The sequence below is a fragment of the Synchytrium microbalum genome (assembly GCF_006535985.1).
Source record: "Synchytrium microbalum strain JEL517 chromosome Unknown SmJEL517_scf0001, whole genome shotgun sequence".
Classification (NCBI taxonomy): domain Eukaryota; kingdom Fungi; phylum Chytridiomycota; class Chytridiomycetes; order Synchytriales; family Synchytriaceae; genus Synchytrium; species Synchytrium microbalum.
Window position 1 is genome coordinate 1136584 of NW_022158350.1, and position 21032 is coordinate 1157615.

Consider the following 21032-nt stretch of genomic DNA (forward strand, 5'->3'; position numbering starts at 1 on the left):
TGCCTTGTTATCCCTACACTAAAGCGAAACAGGAAGTATTATAATACTTGTTGGTCATCAAGTCACTCGATCGCTTTCGCGACAATCTGACCGACCTTATACACCCGCAGGAGCTCAACATGAGTTTAAAATAGTGCACTGTTGCCTCTCAACAGCTAGAGTAAGTGCTCTCTGATGGGTACGATGTTCTCCCGTGAAGACTGGACGACTGGCAGTCGTCCACAAGATTCTTCAAATGCATATCTGGCACTTTTGAAAGTCTATTTTGATTGCACATTGTCGGTTCTTTTGGGTGTTTCAGCATCAACGATATAGGTTCAGCCTGAGAAGGCAATCGATACGAAGACTCGTCTCTCTGGAGACTACTAGCACTACGATGACAGGTCAGCACCAGTTTAATTCTAGTGGGGCTTCCTTTCAACACCTTTCTTGTTTGGTTTGAGGCGTGCTATCCAGTAGAGTCACGACGTCTTTAGATACGAAAGATTGAATTTAAATCACTGGATGTACCTTTTTTTACCCGGATGTTCAAGAACTATTCTCTTTGAAAACTTTGCTTTGCAGTAATATTCTTATAATATTTTTAAGAACTCAGTTCTGAGCCCGGAAACAGAAGATATTGACTCGGGCCTCTATACTCAAGCATTGGACAATCTTGACGCCTCGTAAACCACCTCCCTCTTCGCGATGGTCTTCAAGGTCAAGAATAGTGATGATAGTGATTAATTTGAATTGATACGCCTTCTCGAGATTCTATCAACAAGATGCACAGTTGCAAGGGGATAAAGAGCCCAGAACGAATTCTAAGCTAAATATTACACACAATAACGTCAAAATACCTCTTTTCCGAGCTGTCAGCCAGGGTGAATCTCGTGCTGCGAAGCTCTGTCAGTGAAGCACGGTCGAGGAGATAAAGAGTCAGAGATGAAGGTTACCATTGTAAACATGCTGATAAAATATAGGACTCTTTTTCAAGGCTATTATCCAAGCGAATTCGATGGTACAACGTTTAGCGACTTTGACTACTTGGATACAGAGTCAACTTGCAACAAACTTACTCGAACCTCCTTGCGAGGTGTGACAAGTCAAATACAGCCTTATCACTATCCTCTGTGCGATCTTTGCTTATATCTGGGAATCTCGTGGTGGGAAGGCATGCACCATCGTCGCATAGTAAACTTGAAGCTCAAAAACCCCGTTCAATAACATGATCAGATGTCCCGTCTCATCGCGCAAAAAAACGTCTCAGACACTTTGCAGCTTGTCCTCGACTGACTCTAGTTATGTAGGGAGGAGGATTGAACGGTACATCAGTAGGGCCTTCCTAAGTGTTCTCAAATAAAATAGGACCCAAGCATCAAACCCTTCAACGCGCTTGAAATTGTGTTTCATGCTTGGATCTTTCTATCTTTTAAAAAAACCATTACAAACATCAAATCTTTTACAACAAATCAGATACAAAGTCAACTTGCTCAAACAATTCACTCAAATCACCTTGCAAACAATCGAATTTCGATGCGACGTCTGACAGGTCATTGACAGCTTTATCACGAGCTTCTGCACGCTCTTTACCCATATCTCGTGGTGGCAAGTCAACCAATGCACCACCTTCAGCTAGTAAACTCGAAGCTCTAATACCACGTTCGACAACATGATCAGGTATTCCAGCCAATCTTGCACAGTGAGCTCCAAGACTCTTTGAAGCTTGGCCCGGAATGACTCTAAGTTAAGATCCATTAACTGAGAATCCGTCTTCAGCACGTCTAGATGTTGCTTGAGCTGCTGTACCTGTACAGAAATGTAACTCCCGGTGCTCGCTTAGCATCAGCTTCAATTATCTCCATAGCACAAGTAAACAATATAGGATCATCCAAGGACTCTAGCAATTGATGTGCGAAAATTTCATGGAAATGAGTAGCAGCAACGACTTTGGGACACAAGTCTCTTTTGGCCATAAACGAATCCAGTGCAGAGCAAAAGAGCCCAACACCGTCTTTGGAAACTGTGCCTTTGCCGAACTCGTCAATGATGAGGAGGGAGCGAGCAGTTGCGTAACGAATCATGAGAGCGACTTGTTGCAAATCAATCAAGAACGCACTTTGGATCTAATAAACGAAGCAGAGGGGTTGGGAAAATACGTCTCTAAGTTCGGATTTTTGCTCCGGGTGCAGTATATCTACCTTTGAAACACTCTCTCGTGTTTGAATTCTAGTCATAATGCGATCCGTCAGTCCAACAATGGCATCATCAGCTGGCACAAAGCTTCCGATGTGCGCCATATACGTGATAAGTGCAATCTATCGGAAACCACCATTGAGCAAATTTATCCACTTGCCCTGCAGTTAAATCTTCATTTTACCTGTTTGAGATGTATGCTCTTTCCAGAAAAGTTGGCACCAGTCAACAAGACGCATCTCGTTCCTTGACCAGGAGAGCAGAGGTGAGTAGAGTTCGGCACAAAGGCATCCACACACAATTCTTGAAGTGGATGTCTACGACAAAACAAGTATTATTAGAAGTGGAAAACGGCAATGGGTTTCATTTCCACCTCGATCCATCATACCTGCCACGAACAATATCCAATCTATTTTCTTCTGTCATGGTAGGTCTCTTGTAATTGTATCGTCTGGCTGCGTCAGACATAGCAATCAAACTAACAGAAGCAGAAAGTTTTGATCATTTGACAGGCCAAATACGCGAAGCTCAATCCTTGCCAGTCAAGTTCAGCCAGCGCAGAAGAGGCTCTCAGCATAGCCTCTGAGAAGCCGAGAGCACTCTCTTGCAATTGCTGAATGATTTCGTTCTCTCGATCTACAGCAGAAACGGCAGCAATCAGAAGTATAGCCAATCGATTTTTGTCGATGACTTTTCTACCAACGATATTAGAATGGACATCTCCGAGAGTTTCATCCAGGCCTAGAAAGAAAATTGATTTCAGTTCAATTATGCATTCACAAACACTGCAATATTGCATACCAAACATTTCTTCACTCTTGTAAAAGACGGTATTGGCAGTCGAGAACTGAATAACAAAAGCAATTAAAGGAGAATGTCAATCAATTGCAAGCGCAATACCTGGAATTCAAGCCCTTCGATCAAGAAATCATCAGGCTGTTGCATCTCAGGCCTTTTGGGAATAGTTGTGAGAAATCCAAGCTGAGGAAAGTAGACCACATTGAGAGAAGTAGCGAATTCTGTTGGGATAGTAGCAGCGACTCGTACGACAGCTTGGGTCTAAAAACGTTGAGCATTTACTATCATCTGGTCTTGTCTTCACTACATTTTTTGCTAGATTGGGAACAAGACTTACTAGTAGATGACCCATTCCAGCATATGTTCGTTTCATTTCGTCAAGTGCTTCGTCAATACCTTGCTTCACAGACACATGTCCTTCTCCTGGACTTTCGTCAAAGTCAATCTATGATAGAGATGGAAGTGTGCTCAAGGTTTGTTCAATCATGTACGAGTCATTTCATACCACATTTGTAACGAATCGTCCAGATTCTTTCAAATCTGATTCGTTGATTGCTTCTCCGACCTATTCGACTCAAATATGAGAAATAGATCTTGTCTGTCGATTTCTTTAAAGTCAACTCACTCTTTCAAATACTGGAATCGCGCGCACTCCACATTCTAACACGAGTCGTTTGATCTTGATAGAGCTCAATGAAAACTATGCAACCCGTGATGTGAGCGAAAGTGACAAAAAACCCGCATTTCATCCCTGCAGATACCTTTACGACCGATTCCCATTCCTTCAAGGATAGTCTTGACTTCATACGGTGAATGACTCTCTATTGGAAGGCCACCTCCTTGAGAATCAAACCCTCTTGAATAAGGTTGATTCCAATGAAAGACTCACGGGGATGTTGTTGATTTGTTTCAAGCATGACTTGAATGTATCGCTGATATGATACAAATCAGGTCTGACAAAGTAAGCAATGGCCTCTTGACGTTCTTCAAGAATGTGAAGATCGAGAGATGGACGTAAAAACCATGTCTTGAGTAAAGCACGGCCTACAGCAGTTCGTGTCGTGTCCATTATGTCTGCGCGACAAAGAAAACGAAGTTAAATCCAAAATTCTAAGCATGGCTTATCCTGCAAAACATACCAAATAATGAAAGTCCTTCACGAGATCTACGAGAGCGCATGGACGGATGCAACTCTTCGGAAAATATGCCGAGAGATCTAAAATCAATGAAAACGAGTTGTTGTTTACTGGATTACATCAAATTCTCAACGCAAGACATACGAGAAGGCATCAGTGTTCAAACGCATGAAGTTGTTCCTATGAGTCAGTAGACTTTTTAGTAAAGAAAGACTTTCATTTGAGACATGTATGAGATCGCGAACCTACAGTTTGAACTGCTCAATCTTCTCCACAGAGAAATCACTCATTTCATCATCACCCTCTCTCATTCCTCCTTGACTCAGCCAGGCTATCAGAGCACCAGCGGAGGAAATCATGTTCTCACAAACAGTGTCTAGCACTGATTCTAAATACAGCGCCATTTCCGCTCGTTTCGTAGACATTCCAGATATTAAATGGCGGGAGGGAGAAGCGAGAGCTCGTAGCGACAAGAGTCGATTACGAGCTGTTTTGATGGCAAAATCTGGGCCTGGGCGGAAGATGGTTTCGTGTGTGCCATCTAAAAAAGCAAGTGTTTCAGAAACCGGATCGAATAATACGTGTTCAAAAGAGTGGTGTCCACCTACCACGAACCACATCATAGAATGCCTCTTCAGTACGAGATGACATCAAAATCACAGATGGATTGACCTGTAGTTTTACTGTAGAGAAATTTGCATGTTAGCCAAACAAACAAGATGAGCATTTCACTCCAGTTTCTTACAGAGAGTCGTCATAGTAAATGCTTCGTCTTCTTCAACGTCTTCCATAACATACAGCTGGTGCGTTCTATCATCAAAGAAGGCGCAACCAACTTTACGGCCTCTACTACTAATAGCCATCACAATTCGTTGATCCTCATCCTGCCAAAAAACCGAGCGTGAAATTTAAGGATTCTCTCAAAGGACCGATCAATTAAAGGCCTTACATCATTCTCCATTTCTGACTCTGATAGTCCTAGACCATCCGTCTTTGTTGCATCATCATCACCGATGTCTTCTTCATCTTCGACATCAGGAGCTTCAAACTCGTTTGCTTGAACGTGATCATCGAAGCGAACACGTTTGATGACTGGTCTGACTACCTCCCTCCTTTTATTAGATTCTTGACTCTGTTGCAGTTGCTGCTGAGGTGATTGCCTGCGACCTACAGATGATGCTTTACTGCCACTACGAGATGAAGCAACACTTGTTTGTTTCGTTTCTTTCAACTCGTACGCTGTGAATTGTATATCGTCTTCATCAGCGATTACACGTTTATATGATTTTGGGGCAGGAGTTGGTGATGCGTGTTGTTGCTGTACATTCATATAATCATCGTTCGATGGTTTTGGTGATGAATGTACACCAACTCGAGGAAGGGAGGCTAGTGAGGCCTTCACCTGATCTTTACGTAGGCGACGCTCAATAGAAGCAGCGCTTGGCTTGGAATGGGGTGTATGGGTAGTTGATGATGGTGTCTTGATTGTGCCATCTTGCACTTGCGGATGTCCCATCGGTGATGTCGAGTATCTACGATCTGCTTCGTCTTTGGAGGCAACATCCATATTCTGCGAGTTTGTATCTCTATTTACAGAAGTGTTGAATGTCACGTCATCGCACTTCTTCGAATTAAGATTGGCGGAATCTGAATCAACAAGAGCAGCATTACTACTACTACCACCATGAGTCTCATGATTATTCTGTTGAGAAAAGTCTTCAATGTCGTCGTCAACATCAACAGCCATCATATTTATATGTGGAGCAGGAGTAGGTGGTTTGAATGGCTTTTTAATGCGTAATGTCGAAGGGCGTAATCCCAGAGTTGACTTTGGAGTAGTTACATTGTGTTTGCTAGAAGCAGGCTTTGTTGGCGATATGTAAGGAGTTGTTTGAAGGTGAGCTTGGTTTACTGGGGTTGGTGGATTTGTCTCGAGTTCGTTCCGAAGAGGTTGATGAGGTGCTTGATTGCCTGCTTTGAATACATCATCATTCAGCCAGTCGTCTTCGATGATGATTTCGTCCATCTTTGTATTGTTTTATACAAGCGGCCTAAAGCTTTGCGATATGATTGATGTCTTAATGTTCAGACTGAGTGAAATGGATTCTACGGGGAGAGAGGACGTTGTAGGCCTTTTAATTCATGAGAAATGATTTAAATATGAGGAAAGTATTTGACTGCGAGCGATCGTATCTAAACTGACCACTGCTCAATGAACAGACGCTCACCTCAGACTTGGAATCAGCAATACAAATAAAAAGATATCATCCAGCAAGCAATCAGAAAGGAGGATTTGCTTAGTTTCGATTTCGATCTAGGCCTGAATCGTGGCTCCGAATTTCAAGAACTCGACCGATTTCTAGCGAGAGAAACTCAACAGACGCGGGATATTCCAGTATTTCTTATATCCGATGTACTATATCACTAATTCATTCCGTTGTTAGACTGCTACCCATGTAAGCTCTAATCTACATCCAATGTCCCTACAAGGTTGGATCATAGAAACTATGACTCATGTGTATTCTAACGATTCCAAACATGAATATTTATAAATACACAAATCTGGCCTCTGGCCTCATGTCTGATTTCTCGCCGGTCGTTTAAGCGTGCTTTCTGGTGTCTCTGATACTAAAGGCGTGTCCATCGTTGTCAGAAGAAGTAAAAGGGCCTGCATCAATTGTCTCTCTCGAAAGTCGTCAGCCCGTACTCGTAGCATCTGCATTGATCATATTTATTCACAAGTCTCTTGGATGCTTCATCTCTTAAATTACAAACAAGAAAATAGATAGATTACGAAATGAAGAGTTGACCATTCCAATTATATCCCACCGACTTTGAAAACATCATCCTTCCGGTAAGTTGGATAAATTTCTGTGTGTTTGTGGATACATGCCACCTCTTGTCAATGCATCACCAAACGACCAAAATGACCGCTAAGGCCTTGGCAGCAGTGTTGGCGGAAGTGGTCTCACCTTTTGATCCAAAGCGAGCACCAATTGGTTACGAAAACAATATGCAGCTGTGAGGTTACGATATCATCAACATCAAAGATCTTACGGATGCTTGTAAATCAACTAGTCCATTACCAATCCCCCAAAAATCATTATGGTCTCGATTTGCAACGGGCTTCAAAATATGTTCCCAGGACCATGCGTGACTAGAGCTGGGGATAATTTTCTGAGTGACTTTGTATGTGAAGAAATGGATGTACCAGATGATAATGCAGGATCTGTTGCTACTGTGGGTGTAGGCTCTTCAAGGGGGTGGCATAGATAAACCTGCTCGTGAAGGTGATGCTTTGGAACTTTGAGAGATTTGTCTTCCATTTTCAGTTATTCCTTAGGCCCAATCTTAGTCAGTTATATGTTATACCCAATCCTATAATTCTCTAATGTCTATTCCATTTGCTACGGACGAGTGTCACTCCAAACTCCAAACGGTACCGGACCAGTGAACGTCGCAGCAGCTTTCGATCAGGCCTCGAGTCCTTGAATAAGTTCCTTTCGTAAAACATTTGTACACGTTTGTGATACAGCCAAGTAAATAGCAAATAGAAGCACTCGCCAATTAACAACTGGTTTTGCAGCGGAGAGCTTCTCCATGTATATCGATATTTTTGTGGCACAAGTTGCAAAGATGCAGGCATGCCAACATGCAAACCATCTCATTTTCGCGTAGTCATACATTCGCATACTATGTTGAACTTTCAGGTTCTGCTTCAAGCTTCAAGTTCGTTTCTATATTGACTACCAGTAACAAATATTGCAAGGAACAACCACAACCACCCAGTCACACAATTACTTCTTTACTGAATCTCACAATTGCGATTCCACCAACTGTGATCCCGCAAAACGAAAGATGTGAAGCGTAGTAGGTCAGCGGTATCTGGTGCTGGTTCGATTGTGATGCGAGTGACATATGCAATATTGTGATGACCAGCGAAAGTATTGGCCTAAACGAGAGTCCAAGCATAAAAAAACACGTCGAGGAAGTGGTAGCGTAACCTAATCTCATACTTGTGCTGGCTTCACATGTTCAGCATTGGTTTCGTTGTACTTGTCTGATTTACACCCTACAAGTACGGTTCGCTCTCCCCAGTTGGCACCGAGAGCAGCAGAGCATTCGTTGGAGAACTATGACGAGATTGATAGGATTCACTGATGGCCAATGGATTCTACTTTCAGAATGTATTGCAATCAGAAACACACTCACCTTATCGAGAAGGGCGAATGAGTCTTGGCATGTAATATCGTATAACATCAAAATACAGGCAGATTTTTTCAATTTAGTTTTACGGATAGGTTCAAACGAACGGGCACCTCCGATTTCGATCAATGATATGTTGATGCCATCACATTTTACATTCTCGACGTTCTTAAAAGTTGAAACGTATTGCTATATGTATTGGTGTGAACGCCTTGGCTTGACAGTGTTTTGGATCAAGTACTCACTGTTGAAACTTGATGCTTGTTTGCAATGTAGCGAAGTAGGGTGGTCTTCCCTGCTTGCTTAGGGCCGATTACCAACACATGGCTATATATAGTACGATTCGAGTTAGATCCGTGTTCAAAGATAGTCCATCTCGATAAGAAGCGAACATCAGCTTTTGGGGGTTTTCATGTTTTGAGACAGCAGCCCATCCCCAATATGAGAAAAGGTTGGAAAGCATGTTCCGAACCCTCCACTGATAATAAAATGATATCATCCTTCTTCTTTTATGCCCAATTACTGGTTGTCTGCACACCCAAATCACTTCCAAAAAATAACAATTTTCTTCTGCAAGATACAAAGAAGGAAGAAATCTTACCTCTCAAACATAGTGCACTATACTGGCAATATGAATTTCTATTAGTCTCTTTCAATATACTCCGATAGGCTCTCAATGTCCTCCGATTGGGATGTAACCATTCACGGTGTGTATGTTTGTCGAATTCTTCACACAACGAGAGAGTTGACTCGAGGCTGCTGACGCGGGACACATTATTATATATAATCATAGTTAGGGAATTTGATTCGCAAACGACACACTTTGGTCGTGTTTAGCATTGGAACTGATACTATGGACATGTTCACGCGTACCAACAGAGGTACTATCGCCACCGAATTTAACCTATGTTGGTGATTGCGAACATCTTATGATCGTATTTTGCGAATTTGAAACTGCCAAGCTACGAAATTCAACCAACGAATCTCGGTACAAGGCTCGAACGAATAATTCGTTGCGTTTTGTAACAGTAACAACCAAGTTTAGTCCTTTGTGCTCCACTCGACATACAATTTGAACATCCTTGTAGCTTTATGTCATTTAAGCGTGTTTCTGATCCTCTTTAGTACCAAAGGCGTTTTGCAACATCTCGGCAAGATGTATCCAAGCCGTCGCAGCATGATGAAAACTCCCAGTAAAACGTTCACCAAGTAGCTACGCCTCAAGACTCTGGTTCTGAGGCTCCTCGAGGTGAGATAGAGACTGATATCTGCTTGTTTGTCCTTGTTTTTGTATAGAGTCAAGACAGACTGATAATAGGGATACTTTGACAGAATTCAGTAGGTAGTGGTGTCACATCTATAGCTGGTCAGAGCTAGCGTCCACCCAAAATGCTCCTTCTGGTCGATAGGAAACGTCGCGAGAGTCCAAGTCTTTTTATGTTGATTATGTGGATTTCCCTTGGACACGTCCATTCATAGACCAATTGAAGTGGAGAGGTCAATAAATACCTTCTAAAGCACTATCATGCAATATGCGACCTGGAGGCGATTGATACAGACGGGTTGTTCTTCCTATTGGTGCTGGAAAGTCTGAAACCTCGGTGCACCCAGTTTACAACATATAGACAGCGTCTACCGCACCATAGCCAAATATACACGGGGACAAAACTACTTGCAGACGCACTATATAATCATATCTATCGCTCAAAATGCGTTTCAGTCGCTCCTATATCAACAGCGCCAATCGTAGCAAACCAAAATCATCAACACATTCAAACGGAATCAACCCGGTCCCATCAGGCCCTGGCAAGGTAAGCGATTGCTTTATATACCACCATGGAAGCTTTTACTGTTCTCTTTTTCCTCTTTCTTACTAATTTCATCTCACATTCTTAGGACATCAAACACATCCCTCGACAATCCATCACCAATGGCCAGCACACCCTTAACGTGCCTGTTGCTCTTATCAAGATGGCAGAATACATCTTAGAGTATGGAACTGAAACCAAACAGATCTTTAGGTAAGCAAATGTTTGTTGTTTTTGTCATCGTCGATTATGTTCTCATTCTTTCCCGGGATTCCTGCCAACACCACAGGCAGTCGTGTCTTACTGACAAGGCTATCGCAGATGCTCTCGCTGATGTCGACTTGGGCGCTGACTATACCATCCAAAGTCTCGTCAAACTAGTATTTGGACATCAATCTGAGAAACCTGAACCCAAGGCAGTAGCATCTGCATTCACCATCTTCATTGATGAGACTCTTGGAGGTTTCATGACGTATCGTGTAAACCAGAAACTAGATCAGCTTCGAAATGAGGAGATGACTATACCCATCATATCCCACATACTACGAAAAAACCTGACTTCACATCAATTGGATGTGTTTCTTTTCGCTATGTCAACATGCAGGAGGTTTGCCTGGTATCAAAAGACAACAGAAATGACTGCCAAAGCCTTGGCTGCCGTCATGGCCGAAATCATCGTATCACTCAACGCAAAGCAAAAGCTACTTTGCCAAGAAAACAACATACAACTCTTGACCTTTTGTATCATCAACATCAACGACATCATGGACGCATGTAAATCCACCACTCCATTAGTCACTCCCAGAAAATCATTTTGGTCGCGCTTTGTCAAGGGTGTAAAGAATGTATTCGCAGGACCTTCTGTTGCTAGAGGCGGTGCTGATTATACGACTGACTTCGCACCGCAAGATATGAGTGTGCCATATGATCATGCAGGATCTGTTACTAGTGTGGATATAGTCTCTTCAATTGGTCAAATCGACAAACCAGCTCGAAAAGGTGATTGAAGTTTTGGAATTTTTGAGAGCTTTGTCTTGCGTTTTCAATTTGTTTACATCTCCAAACGTATAAGAATCTAATATTTATTCCATCGACTATATAGGTTTCGCTGGTACTCTCTTATTCGTAGCCGTATTGATTCGTAAATCTCTTAAAATGGAACAGGAAGCTCGGACACTTGAACGTGCTGTTGCACAAGTAATTGCATTGAGTCATGGGAACTCTCGTGTAGTGCCATTCTCTGAAGGTCGCCGCATTGCATTGTCACTGCCACCCAATCGTCAACTTGTAGAGTTATGCTACCAACTGCTCGCATGCTCTGGTATGAGTCTACCTGCTCCAGTGAACGTAAAGTTGGATGGCTGCTTTGGTCTCTCTTTGGTCAGCCGGCCTGCAGTCAAGAAAGAACTCGTCAAGATTGCTAAATTCACTATTGGTACTATGGTGGTAGCCACTCGATCATCCCCAGAATTCTCCATCGACAAGACAAACGGTGCACCTGGTCCAGTGTGGCCACCAGTCTTCTCTGAACCCATAATTGAATACCGTCAAATGAACGTATCACATCGTTTAGTAACACCGGCTGCTTCTGTGATGAGAGCTACTCCTAAAGAACTTAATGGAACGGTAGTCTGGACTCAAAATATGTTTGGTGGCTTTTGCAATTACAAACCCTCGGTCATATCTGCTTGGGGTTTATTGGATGGTGCTGGCTCGAATGCCTGGAATAGCTTTATGGTTAGAATAGTTAGAAAGGCAAGATTGATATGTGGGAGCGATGCTTCTATTTCTGGTCCAGGTAAGAGTTTGGATTGATTCATTGAAAATCGCCTCGTTGTGTCTCTATTAGTATAGCTCGCTAATCTATCAAATCGTTGTATCTTAGGTGCTCACTCGTCTACCAGTTTGTCGGTCCGCCAACCTTGTCTTGCCGTCAGCGATTATAGCCCACTCGCCGTCAATAAGAAAGTTACCATACTCTTTGGCTCGCATGAGGTACATTCTCCTTATAGCCTAATTAAAGAATTGTCCAACGCCGCTTATATGGAAGGTGGTGCAAGTGGTAATCTCGAAGTCGTAAGCTGGAATTGCTTTATCGCCACCAAACCTCATGATGAAGAAGGTCTCTTGGAATTGGAAAAAACATTGGGCTTCTGTGTCAACACTCGTGCTTGCTTGTTTCCCACTACCTCTATCATCGAACAATCAGGAATTACGACAGAAATCGTCAAGGATGCTGTATACTCGCAAGTCAATGGAGTTCATTTACCAGGATATGCTGGTCTGATGAAGGTCAAGGTCTCCCAAAACGTTTATAGAAAAGTCTTGTCTGAAACTGCATCTGCTACCTTGTCTGCTCTCTCCGATGCTAGCAGTGGTGGTTTATTGACCAGTGTAGGATTTAAAGCTATGAACAGTTTGGTAGTCGGAAGTGTAGGAATGGTCGGTGAAGTGTTGTTTTGTCGAGTCGGCCAAGGTGAGAGCTCAAGACTCATTCAGAGAATGAGCTGCGTAAGCTACTGTATCTGATGCCTGTTGTGTTATATCTTTCGCATAAATGTAACGACCCTCACTAACCAACGCAAAATCGGTTCACTTTTAGGTGCTGAATCACTTGCCGTCTTCTCACTCGTGTATGGTGGTATCGAAGCTACATCTGCTCTCCAAGCTCTATTTACAGGCAGGATCTGTGTTAAAGTATCCGATACTTGTTTTATCTGGTTCGATTGTCGTCCAGTCGGGGTAGATGACCAAGGTGCCGCACTCCAAGGAAAATCACCTCGTAGTAGTCATGGTCGTGTCTCTGCTGCTCTGGTAGCTTTTGCTCGTGGTGAGGCGGTCTTGGGTTTGGATTGTAGTTTGGGATTCCAAGATGCTGTGAAAATGGGGATGAGACCCATGATTCCTAGACGTAACGGGTGTGTCTCTGGTGTCACCTGGGCTTGAAGGTGGTTAGAATATACAAGAAAAAGAAATAATTCATAGTCGTGTCTTGGTTTGGTAGTGGACTAAATTATAAAAGAAAAAAAAAAGGTGATAGATGTAGGTGTGATGAACTGTACAAGAGGAGGTGCCCTTATACGTAGAAAAAAATATTCAATAAAGTAGACAATTTTGTAAACCCCTAACTCGCTTCATTTCTCCTGCTCATGTGGTTTATGTTTTAATCGTTCCATCTTACAAACAACAAATCTATGTATCCGCCTTTTTTTACTCCATATACACAACAAACCTCATAAGCCTTGAGTACGCATCAGCAGCCATTCTAAACTGCAATACACCAGTGAAGAGTGCAATAGCTTTTGATCGGGCCTTGAATTCTCGAATTCGTTCTTCTCGTGCAGCATCTACATACATTTGTGACACAGCAGCAGTGTATAGCAAGTAGAGACATCCCATTGTATGCAAAATAATATATGCAAAGGATTTCATAATGGATGCATCAAGTGCTTTGGCTTGTTCGGCCTTTTGTTGGGTTGAGGTTACGTCGGGTGTTGTTGGGAGGATGCCTATGGATTCGATGATTTTCATGGCGGCCTATATTATGGATTGAACACGATGATCAGATTAGGGAAAGCGAAAAAATTCGAAACGCAGAGGGTGGTATTGATCGCTTGCCTCTGGTTGAGCGGCCTCATAGGCTCTATAGAACTTGTGCAAGTCCAACAAGATCCTGAGTGTAGATTGTCGAGCATCTGATATCTTGGATGCAGTATTGGGTCTCTTTTTATAGTAATCTGCCAACTAGTTGTTGAAAGATTGTTAGTAATGGGGCGTTTGTTTTTACGATTTGCGGGGAAAAAAACGTATCAAGCGCCCACACATTACTTACACTTTCAGCATTCTTGACTGCCTCTTCGACCTCCTTGGGCGCCGTTACAACCGTAAGAGGAGACGCAGCTCCACCTTCTTGCAACATCACGAAAGGAGCCGTAGAAGCCCTCATCATCAACCCATCACCCAATTTCGAAATCAATAATCCAACTACATCATCATAATCACCAGCCAAATCACGTAGCTTTAGTGCATCTTCCCATCTTCCTTCCTTCTCAGCTCTTTCAGCAGCAGGGCGAACGAGACGGGCCGAGAATTCTTCTTGGGATTTTATGTGGATTACGGATAGGGATTTGGAAATAACACTATCGGATCGTGTACCATCTGGTCGTGATTCGCCGATTAGAGTCTTGAAGTCTCGAGTTGCAAGGATCAAATCTATGAGTATATTATATAGTGCTCGTGCGTAATCTCGTGATGATGGGATTGATGTGTTTGTTGTTTGGCGGGAGCCTGGTGTTGCACCTGAGCCTGGGCCTCGTGGGGTTGGGTAGAGAGTGGCCTCTCCTAACGGTGCTGCATATAGTCCAATGAGGTTGTAATAGTTGACGGCATCTGCTGGATCACTCTTTGCAAAGAATTTCACGTATGATTGTAAGAGCCTACATTTGAAGTGTGATGATGATGTTATAGACGGCTCAGGTATAGTTTGCTCATCGATGTCGACAGAAATAAGGAAGAGTGCCTTCAGGGGCAGCAAAGAAAAAACCGCAACAACCGAGCGGAGTATACCTGACGAAGTTCAAGTACACGACTTCATAGTGTGCTCCTTGACGAATGACACACATCTCCAACCCAACATCCGCAGCATAAGGAGATTCTGGAACTCTAAAATAGAAAAGTTAAACCAAAACAAGCAGATGATTGCCGCAAAGAATGGTTTTTCGACTCAACCACAAACCTGAGTGCCTGATGATATGCCAAAGCAATAGCAAAATGAATTCCTTCAACACCGTAATCAGGATGAGCAGCCAAATGCTCTACAGCTCGCTCGAATTCACCACACAACAAGAGTATCTGGAACCATATAGTCGGTGGTTTACCAGGAGGAGCGAAATGTTGAGATCCAAAGCCCATCAAATGTTTGGCAACGTCTCTTATAGTGTACTTTTCAGGTGGTGCCAAGTCTGTAGTGTCTTCTTGCACTAGACATAGTTGATACCATAGATAGTCTTCAGCGTTTGAAGCGACTTCTTGACCTGGGTTCTTTTTCGATAATTCACACCGACCTAGTAGTTTGAATAGAGCTACTTTATATGGGTCTTCGGGTACAGCTGGCTTTGCGAATCGTGTGCTCCAAACAGATGTGATGAGGTCTCTCATAGGACGTGATATGCGACGATCTGGAGATTCAACCCATGCTTTGAATGCCGTTACAAATTCATTTTCGAATTCGTTTTGGCGAGTTTCTACAAATGCGAGGGCTTGAGCTGTATGCCCTGTTCGTACCAAGTAGAAAACTTGCGCCCAGATTGGAGTATCGTTGACTACTACGAGTGGAGGTGATGCAGTCCATTTGTTGAATCTATATAATATGCTCTTAACCCATGCAGCTACTACTTTTTCTGGAGGTGGCAATGCGCCGAGTGGTGCTCTCATACGTTGTACATCTAGTTGTACATGAGCCCACATTTGTTCCTGTAAATATTCTCTACCTTTACGTACAAGCCATGCTCTAAATATAAGACTAGATTCTGGTTTGATTTGTTCTTCTTGTCGTGTGATGGCACTAGGTCCTCCAGATTCGAATACTTTGATCAAGTAGCTCCAACAGTCTCCCAGTTGTTTTTGAGCGATATCGTTTGTTACGTTTACTTTGGAGGCGACTTCTCTAAATGTGGTCATGGCTTTGTATGGGTCGTCTTTGATTCGTGAGTTGTTTATGGATGCTACTACATTCGCGTATTGTCGTAGTTTCGCTTGTTGGTTGAGGTTTAGTTGAGGAGGGAGGGGTGTATTATTTATGTTCATCATATTGCCTGTTGTTGCCATTCCACCCATAGCACCGGCAGGAGTCATGGACATGGAAGCAGGAGTCTTTCCGGCAGCCATTCCACCAGCCCAACTCTTGACTGGAGTAGCACCACCAGCCATGATTCCTGTCATGTCGGTACCATTACTAGATATGTCTTCGAGAATGAGTCTCTTTTGTTCGGCCCATACACGTTGGAACGTAGCATCCATGCGGGCATCAAAGTCCTTTTGAGTCTTTATGCGAGTTCTTTCTACAGTTCGATAGATGCTCTTTTCCAATTGATCCGCCAGATAGCCTTCTACATCGGTATCACCTACTATGCTTGCAGGTTCTACTATTTGGGCAGCAGCGGATATTTGGGAGAGGGCATGTTGGACTCGTTCCGAGTTGAAGCTGACGCCGGTTTCGGCGAATAGCCTTGTGACTTTGACATCCTGTGGGGCCGCAGCATTTGTGCGTTGAGAAGCACGAGTCTTTTCACGTAATGTCTTTGATTGCGTATGAATCTGGTTGAGATTGAGATTGATTTGTGGGATGCCAGGAGCAATGTGGGTGGTGAGGTTTGTGGACGACTGCAATATAGATGAGAAATCGGATTTACGCGCTTCCATCCTAGACAGATAGTAGTACGTTGCGTAAGTATTGAGAGCTTTATGTGTTTGAATGTTTTAAAGTGCAAGTTGAGAACAGGGAGAGAGCAGATGCAGACATCCTAAGCAACAAGAACCTCTTTATAATTGGCTAGCATCTTACCTTGCTAATGACTTGTCGTTCCTCCTGTGCAAGCTAAGACAAATCGAGTTTTCTTGGGAGGGTCGAATACTAAGAGTTTGGACGAGGTTCAAAATGGAGAGAGGCAAAAGCGGATTTACGTGTCATATGTAAAAATACAATAAAATATCGTACTTTACTCACGTGATTGCTACTCCTCGCCGTATGGAAAGCGCAAAGAGTTGACAGCAGTTTCACTTCAAGCCGAACAGCAAGAGAGAGCTAGAAGAGCATACACTATAGGCCAAAGAGGAGGCACATCGCACTAGCTGTGCAAGCCGTCTTATAGGATACAGGATTCGCATCGATAACATGATGGCTTCCCCAAATAGGCTGCCAAAAGCGTTCTGCTATATTTCGCCTTGGAGCATCACTCCGACAGAAGCCCTCCATGTAACCCAACATGATATTTCTTATTCGTTCTTCGTACTTTCGGTTCTACTACATATGCTTACAAACACTCGACTGTCTAGTTATCGGCCTTGCTAGAGGAATTGCAATTGGCTCAATGTCAGGTCGTTGACCCGGCTGCCCTCACTTACATTATAACTCGCTCAATCGATATTCCTGAGCGACCTCAAGCTCCTGGAGATCTCCGCAAGCTGGTCACTGTATGTCATGCATGCCTTCACTGTCCCGTCAACTTGCAGCACCCCTATCGCTTTTAATTCGTCGTCTCTCGCATAGCCCGACTGGATCTATGCTTGCAAACGAAATGTTTTGCCACACGAGTATGTCCGAGATTGCCCTTGCCTTGCTTTCTGCCAGTTTGTGCTCGACTAACTGACTGATCATCCTCTCTTTCCAAACATCATCAACAGCCAAAAGCAACACTTGTTGCACGAGTAAGCGTTTTCCATTCTTGCCTTGATGACGCACGATTTGACTTGAACTGACTTGTTTATTATAAACAGGCCGACATTTTATTCACCAGACCCAAAGATGTTCTTCTCAGGGATGGTGATATTCTGTAATCAAATGCACGAAAGCCAAGTCATATACAATGGAGTCGCTGCACACGGAGGTCAATATAGAGTGCATCCGGATCCAGATGTCACTCATGTAGTACAATCACAAATGCCAGATCACGTACAGTTCCTCGAGTTGCGGTCTGATCACACCAATTTTCCAACCCGTTGCTTCCTTCTTAATAGACAAGGCTTCTTCAAGCACAGAACGGAGACGTAATACTACTACATCCGGCCTTCTTCATCGATACTTTTAGGTTGGGCAGAAAACTTCCTGAACATTTGTATTATTATCCGCAGCTAGCTATACTTCAAGACCCAGCATTACCTCTCCCGCCAGCTCCGCCTGTACGTCCCAAACTACCCGACGATGACAAGTGGCTCCGCAATCATGTATTTTACTTTGATCCAAACATCAACGAATTCGACCTTCGTAATCAAATTATACTGGCTGGTGGTCTCGTTGTCTCTGAATACGATAGGAATAAAGTGACTTGTGTCGTTACTCCCAAAAGGACTGGCCAAACCTATGTTAGAGTAAGTTTGCGTTTCGAAGGACGGACACTGCTTTAGTCATCCTTGACGGTTTTTTTTGCGATCACTTGTTCGCAATATTCGTTTTCTGTCGCTTTATCTTCTTTCGAATACGTTTGCGATGGCTCATTCGAACATGACTATCGCTTAGGGTGAACAACACGGAAAATGGGTTGGGACGGCAAGATGGGTTCGAGATGCATTGCTGAATCAAGATATTCAGTCACCAAAGTTAAGGCTTCTACACTATGTAAGGCTAATGCTGCGCTGTTCGTATTGATAGAACACCAAGTAACGCCCTTGTCCCTACATCCTTCAGCCTAGGCCACATCCACCACTCTTCAAAGACGGTGATCGCGGTAATCAGACAAGACCAGTAATTGTATTCCGCAATTTCTCGAACGTAGCAGATGTAGCTGAAATGGCTGGTCATCTTGGATTCAAAGTCACAAACACATTCGACAGGCAGAATACAGCATTGATATGTTGTCTGACTGCAAGTAGAGAAGACTTGAACAAGGCATTCGACCTCGATGTTCCTGTTTTGAATCATTTCTGGTTGGAAGGTAAACTGGAAGTGTTCAAGATCTTGCGCCAGTTTCGGTTACTCATTCGTGTCGCTACTTCATTGTGTAGACTCGTACGCCAAAGGGGCCATGCTTGAGAGGGCTAGAGCACCGTACATATATTTCCCTTTATGCATACAAGCTCTTGTCGGAAACACAATGGTCGATGAGCAAGTCATTGCCAGAACTATACGACAGGAAGGCAAAGCTTTGAGTATCGTCAGTCCATTAGCTCATGCACCACCCAACTCGATTCTCACAAATAGTCATAAATCTGTAACAATGAATCGCACCAAAAATGTGGAACTCATAGATCTAGAAGATGATGAAACACCAGCGACACCAACTAGACCTCAAGCAGTACGAACTGCTAGCACGAAGACCAATGGCACTGGTGAACCTCTACCAGGATTTAGGACTTCGTATGATGTCAACCAACACAGGAATCTCCTCGAAATGATTACGGGAACTCCTGAATTTTTTGAAACAATTCGATCATCAGATGATACAGGTCCCGATACGGATCGTGGTGCCAGCTCAGGTACTCACATCCCATCGACTTCACCACACGTTTCAGCGAATGGTGCTCCTATAAATGGTAGTGCTGCCCCTAGGAATGGTGTGATGACCACCGCTACATCTACTGTTAGTATCCCAGCTTCGATAATTAATGAGCTCGACATGAGAAGTAGCCTCGCTGCTGGTACATCTGCTCCGATGAGTAATAGTACCACTACAGCAACGAGCAGTCCTGCTGCACCAGCTGTAAGCAGTACTTCTCATAGTAGTCCTTATACTGGCGGTGGGCCTACCAGTAGTAACGGAGCTTCCACAAACAAGGCAACAGTAAATATCTCTGCTCCTGCTGTAAGCAGTGGTGTGGTCAGTCTCCCAGCGGAGCCACAGTTCAGGTTCCCGATGGTGGCCCCAACGCCAACAGCAACAACAAGGTTACCCGTGACTACTTTTGGGTTTCCATTGGTCACTGCTGCAGGTTCGAAATCCGTTGTTCGAGTAGCGAGATGGAAAATATCAACTAATCGCCCTTTCTTTACCTAGTTGTAAGCACAGGCTTCTCGTTTTCAACGCCACTTCCAGCAGCCTCGGGCAACATCGGCTTCAGCTTTACTGCTGCTGCCGCTCCATCACAACCATTAGTTCCAGCAACATCACAGCCCATATCAACATCTCCACAATCAGAACAGGCGTTTGCTGAAAAATATGGTCCTATTCCTGACAATGTCTTGTCAAGAATAGCCTCTGGCGCGCCTGTTCCACAAGGAGCAGGAATCTCGGATCCGCTATTATCTAACGTGAATCAATCTAAGAATGAAGCACGACAGTCTCCTGATCATAATATAACATCACGAAAGTCTCCCGGTCACAGTACAACAACAAAGTCAACAGCACCAAAGGCAACATTACCTCCATCTCATAAAGATACAGCGCAGGGCCAAGCAGCAAAACCCATATCGTCTCCATCTCATAATTCTACAGCACAGCCAACAACACTAAAACAAGTATCATCTCCACGTGCATCCATTGCAAATATTGTCAATGCATTAGATAAAGATCCGATTAGTAGAAGTGTTAGTGAGAATCAACTAATTGTAGAGAATGGATCGTCAACTCTCAGAGTGCCAGCTACTACTCAGGTTGCAATGGACACCTTGAAAAAATCTTCAGTTCCATCTCGTGGTTTCCAGAACGTAGTGAAGGATTCTGGCAGATCACAGTCTCCTCATCAACAAACGAACGCCACATCTTCTGCAGAGAAGACAAAAGATGCATCACCAGCTCCATCGCTTGGTCTATCGGTATTGAAGGATACTGGTATAACACAGTCACCTCAACCACCAACGCCAAGTAAAACAGTTAATGTTGCTGTGAAACAGACTGAGAAGAGGACGGAAGTACCATCCGTTAGCAATGGTAGTGGTAGCAGCAACGTGGAGGCGACTCGACCTGCTACATCCAAACAGCCCGAAGTTGTCAAGGCTGCAGTCAAGAAGCCCGAAGGTGCTGAAGTAGCCAAGGGTCCAGCTAAATTGCTTGACGCAGCAGACGCTGCGGTAGTGTCAGCAGCGACAGAAGCAGGTCCAAAGGTTGTTGCAGCAGCTCCCAACCTTACGAGGCCGACTTTCGATCGTAACAGGAGTGCCACACCAAATCCACCTGCAGCATCTAAAGAAAGTTCCATTGCATCAACAAGCGGTACCCTCGCTAGCTCATCTAAACCTGTGTCATCAGCGAGTAAACCT

The 21032-nt window shown here is 43.7% G+C and overlaps 2 protein-coding genes across 2 annotated transcripts; both read right to left on the minus strand.

Moving 5' to 3' along the window:
* Positions 1 to 1441: 1441 nt before the first annotated feature.
* On the minus strand, positions 1442 to 6135 carry SmJEL517_g00294 (uncharacterized protein; the record flags this gene model as incomplete). Its single annotated transcript, XM_031166224.1, has 19 exons — positions 1442 to 1721; positions 1789 to 2105; positions 2181 to 2297; positions 2360 to 2492; positions 2564 to 2653; positions 2697 to 2916; positions 2977 to 3022; positions 3076 to 3234; positions 3311 to 3418; positions 3479 to 3538; positions 3599 to 3673; positions 3735 to 3794; positions 3863 to 4047; positions 4113 to 4189; positions 4254 to 4289; positions 4359 to 4650; positions 4718 to 4792; positions 4855 to 4993; positions 5059 to 6135. 19 exons carry the CDS (start codon positions 6133 to 6135, stop codon positions 1442 to 1444), a joined length of 3546 nt encoding a protein of 1181 aa, XP_031027775.1.
* A 7198-nt stretch (positions 6136 to 13333) lies between these two features.
* SmJEL517_g00295 (uncharacterized protein) lies at positions 13334 to 16543 on the minus strand (the record flags this gene model as incomplete). The annotated part of the gene is made up of 5 exons (XM_031166225.1): positions 13334 to 13632; positions 13717 to 13867; positions 13956 to 14559; positions 14690 to 14785; positions 14859 to 16543. The coding sequence occupies 5 exons, from the start codon at positions 16541 to 16543 to the stop codon at positions 13334 to 13336; spliced, it is 2835 nt and encodes a 944-aa protein (XP_031027776.1).
* Positions 16544 to 21032: the final 4489 nt, after the last annotated feature.